At 35.1% G+C, this 4,442-nt stretch overlaps 1 protein-coding gene across 1 annotated transcript; it reads left to right on the top strand.

Moving 5' to 3' along the window:
* Nucleotides 1–229: 229 nt before the first annotated feature.
* On the top strand, nt 230–4,068 carry LOC110017991 (serine carboxypeptidase-like 18). Its single transcript, XM_020715192.1, has 14 exons — nt 230–412; nt 507–652; nt 717–793; nt 892–1,014; nt 1,108–1,210; nt 1,299–1,336; nt 1,424–1,525; nt 2,354–2,437; nt 2,570–2,725; nt 2,880–2,951; nt 3,180–3,298; nt 3,408–3,521; nt 3,689–3,734; nt 3,821–4,068. The coding sequence occupies exons 1-14, from the start codon at nt 288–290 to the stop codon at nt 3,902–3,904; spliced, it is 1,389 nt and encodes a 462-aa protein (XP_020570851.1). The 5' UTR covers nt 230–287; the 3' UTR covers nt 3,905–4,068.
* The last annotated feature ends 374 nt before the right edge of the window (nt 4,069–4,442 follow it).

The following is a 4,442-nucleotide window of genomic DNA, read 5'->3' as shown; positions in this document are numbered from 1 at the left end:
TTTTTTAATTAACGTTTGGTTTGCGGGAGAAATTTTTAATCAAAATATTTGATTTAGGGTCTGGGGCAGCTGCAGCATATTTATGTGTTAGCTATAAAAGCCAGAGGTGGCATTTAATAAATGTGATGTTTATCTACCATTGAAAGATTTGATAAAAAAAAGCCGACATTCAGTCTCATCCAAACAAATGATGATTTATCTACCGTCTTCAGCAGCTTTATAAACAACTAGAATCTTATCATTTACAAACATTATCAGCACTACATCTCCAACCTCTTCCTTGTCCGATGCTACCATTTCTGCTCCTTCTATGCGTCAGCCAATGGCTTCTTCTTCTCTCTGCAGCGTTCAACGTGGCTAATCTCCCGGGCTTCTTGCACCAGGGCTCGCTACCTTTTCATTTAGAAACTGGGTAATTTATTTCTTCTTTGTCTCCTACTTTCTTTCCTTTTGATTTTACTAAAAGTTTATCAAGTCTGACTGACTGATTGTGTGTGTGATTGTAGCTATGTAGAAGTGGATGAAATTCATGGCGTAGAGTTATTCTATTATTTCATAGAGTCGGAGAGGAATCCCAGAGAAGATCCAATTCTCTTATGGCTTTCAGGAGGACCAGGCTGCTCTGCTTTCAGCGCTGTTGCTCTTGAGATCGGTCTGCTCTCTTCTTCTTCTTCTTCATTAATGGAATTTTGTCTGACTTGATTCAACATGCGAAGGCCCGTTAAAAATCAGATCAGAAAGGTACAATGGAAGCTTGCCGAATTTAGTTTACAATCCTTACACGTGGACTAAGGTAAGCTATCTGTAACAATTTGTATGATTTAATTTCGATCGCTTGTTTATTTTCATAAATCTCTTTGCATGATTCTTCCTTTTGCTTTTAACTTGTAGTTTTCCAACATAATTTTTTTGGATTCACCAATCGGTACTGGATTCTCTTTCTCCAATCATCCGCTGGGGTATGAAACTGGTGATAAATCTTGGTCAAAACATGCTGTAATATTTCTCAGAAAGGTTGCTAAAGAAATTAAATTAAACTACCTTTTCATTTATTATTATCATTGTTATTATTATGGAAGATTTAAGTTTCCCTTTATTTATTTGTAGTGGTTTGCAGATCACCAGCAGTTCCTTGCAAACCCTCTGTATATTGCCGGGGATTCCTATGCGGGAAAGGTTGTGCCTGTGATAGTTCATGAAATTTTAAACGGTAATAAAAAACCTGATTCATCAATTTTTTTTTCTTTTTTCCTTTTTTATAACAAAATTGTTGATTAATTAATCATTTTGACCTGCAGAAAATGACCTCAAAGTGCAGCCAAAGCTTAATATTCAGGTCGTCATGGCGCTCTGATGAGAAAATAGTGATCCCTGTGATTCCAATAATAATCTGCACTATTAATTAATTAATGGAAATTTGCAGGGCTATATGATTGGTAATCCATCAACAGGTGACGTGATCGATGTTAATTCTCGGGTACCATTTGCTTTTGGAATGGGATTAATTTCAGAAGAACTCTATCAGGTCATATCTTACTTGTTTTTTTTTTTTGGCAAGACAGTCGCGGAATTTCATTACTGATATGACTTTCTAATAAATTTTTAATATTTGGCACGAATCTCGAGGTGTTGTATAGATCTCGATGCATCTTTTTAGCAAGAAATGTTCAAATTTTGATTAAGTCGTCAATAGCTCTGATTTAAGCAAACTTACAGAATTGCTTGATTGGACAAACCTAATGATACTAAAATTATTCTAATCTGAGCCAAATAGAGCACCGATCAAGCCATTAAACCGTTTTTTGAAGCTTTTAAGACACATTTGAAAGATCAAACGGATGTTGAATCCGGCGAGTTTATAATTGAATCGAATGTCTTTATAAGCCGAATCCAACAAGCCCAAGATCACTCTATTATGACACTCAAATGTTCATCGAATGTCTTATGATCAATGGAAGCTCTCTGGACCGTACGATTAAAGTGGTTCATATTCCAACACCACTCCTGCCACCATCAACCCTCACTTGTCGGCTGCAGCCGATCACCATCGATCGTCGCTCATTTCTTGCAACAAGTTCATCCACACGTCAATATTATAATTCAAAAAATTTGGTAACTCTTTCCTATCCGTGGAATAAGAAGTCACTGTAATCATCAACTTATAATGAATTTTTATAATTGAGCTAGGTCCCATAGTTTTTTTTTCTTCACGGGTTTTTCACGTAAAAACTTCTGGTGTCACCATTTTTTTTTTTATCTGAGTGTGTGTTGAAGTCTCATACAATGCTAAGACGATAATCCATTGCTCTACTGCCACGATTTTTCTAGCATTTTAAACTTGTTAGCATTTCAGGAAATTGTTGAGAATTGCAAAGGTGAAGACTACGAAAGTCCAAAGAATGCTCCATGTGCTTCCCTTATTGAAGTCTTTAACGAGGCAAGCATCCATGCAACTCTCTCTCTCCCTTCATGTCTTTGTTTATGAGTTGTTAATATTGTTATTTGCATTTTGATAATTTTTGGTGCTGTATAATTTGATCAGAAAGTGCTTATGAATATGAATATGCAGTTTAAGTCAGAGCTTATGTTAGGAGATATTTTGGAGCCCAAATGCAATCTTGCTGCACCCAATCCTAAATACATAGTTGTTAGTACAGGAAGGTCTATTCTTCAGGAGAGCAACAAGGGTCTTTCTGGGCCTCCAATTCCTGAAGTGAAGTGCGGAGTAATTACTTTTCCTTATTTATTTAATTACCTATATATTATTAAAGAATTCATTTACTCTTTTTGGTTGTATTTCCAAAATATCAATCAGCACCATAATTAAGTTTTAATTAATTAATGTGTTTTAAATCAATGACTGAAGCATATTGCTGCAGACATACGCTCCTTATCTCATGTATATATGGGCGAACAACCCAGAAGTTCAAGATGCTCTCAATGTTCAAAAGGTATAAGATTTTAAGCTTAAACTCACATTGAAGTTTATTAATATAAAAATATGAAATACTCATGTGTCTAGCTCTGTTTCAGTTCCATATAAATATCTGATCACAATGAATTTTGAAATTCTTGATTCATCTTAAATTCGATATAATGTTTTGCATAACAATACTTGTATATATCAAAATAATCCCTTTTTTTATCATACTTAAGCTACTGATCAATTATGGAAACAGGGAAAAGTGAAGGAATGGGTGAGATGCAATGAATACTTGAATTATACAAAGGATATAAGCAGCAGCCTAAAGTATCATGTTAATATCACAACCAGAGGCTGTCGTGCATTGGTTTACAGGTGAAAGCCACAAACTTGATTAGCACACAAAACTTCATTAATTCATTCTTTCATTCATTCAAGCTTTCTCTCTCTCTCTCATATAAATTGTTTCCTTGGGTACGTACAGTGGTGATCATGACATGATTTTCCCCATGGTGGGCACCAAACAGTGGATAAAATCACTCCAATTCTTTGTCACCCAACGGTGGAGATCCTGGCACGTGAGTGGCCAAGTTGCTGGGTAATAAACCTCCTAATTACTTGCTCCTTAATCATGAGAAAGACATTTCTTTATTAAAAACAAAAAGCTCCTAATTACTTGATAATAAGTATATATCGCTTGCTCTGCAATTATAACAACTTATAATGATGATGTGTCATTTTATTTCCTTGTGTTTCTATAAATAGATACACGGAATCCTACTCCAATAATCTGACCTTTGCGACTGTTAAGGTGAAGCATTTCAGATTTAGTGCTCCATCAGTTAATTACTTGTAATTAATAACTTTTTAAGTTAATTAATTTGTTACTTGACGTAGGGCGCCGGACACACGGCTCCAGAATCTAAGGGACAGCAATGTTTTTCTATGTTTGGAAGGTGGATTTCTAAGAGGCCACTGTGAATGCTGCTTCACAGTTTACGAAGCAGAAAACCATTACTCTAATTGCACTAAAATATATTATCTATACAATATTATATTATTATTATTATTATTATTATTACTATGCGGCATATTTGCGTCGTGCACTGCTGTAATGGCTCAGTTATTAAAAGATTTAGTTTGTTGGCTTACCTCATCACTTCTAACTCTTCAATTGTTTTTTTTATTTTAGGTAGAACATATCTTGCGTTATTAATAATGTCGTTGGGATGGTGGCCTGTGCCTCATATACTACTAAAAATTATTACGTCCCATGTCCGGATTCTGGACATAATAATCGCTTTACGTAGCATGAGAGTTCAGTGAAGGAATCAAAACTCACCTAACAACAAGCTTAAATATTTAAATATTTTAATATAAAAAATATATACAGCTATTTTACACCATTTGATATTATTTATAGACAATGGTGATATTATTTATAGTGGGTGATCGATGCGGTGCGGTCGATCAAATCCAAGAGATAAGGCGATCTGGTCGGGGCAGTCAATCAAGCCTA

This window comes from Phalaenopsis equestris, unplaced genomic scaffold (genome assembly GCF_001263595.1).
Source record: "Phalaenopsis equestris unplaced genomic scaffold, ASM126359v1 Scaffold000002, whole genome shotgun sequence".
Lineage (NCBI taxonomy): Eukaryota > Viridiplantae > Streptophyta > Magnoliopsida > Asparagales > Orchidaceae > Phalaenopsis > Phalaenopsis equestris.
The sequence above is the reverse complement of the archived record's forward strand: the minus strand, read 5'-3'. Positions and strand labels throughout refer to the sequence as shown.

Excerpts from the sequence above, each read along its gene's own strand:
- LOC110017991 (XM_020715192.1), top strand. The coding sequence starts at position 288 with ATGCTACCATTTCTGCTCCTTCTATGCGTCAGCCAATGGCTTCTTCTT. Across the intron at positions 3,299-3,407 it reads TGTCGTGCATTGGTTTACAG|TGGTGATCATGACATGATTT; the intron begins GTGAAAGCCACA and ends GGGTACGTACAG. Across the intron at positions 3,735-3,820 it reads TGACCTTTGCGACTGTTAAG|GGCGCCGGACACACGGCTCC; the intron begins GTGAAGCATTTC and ends TACTTGACGTAG.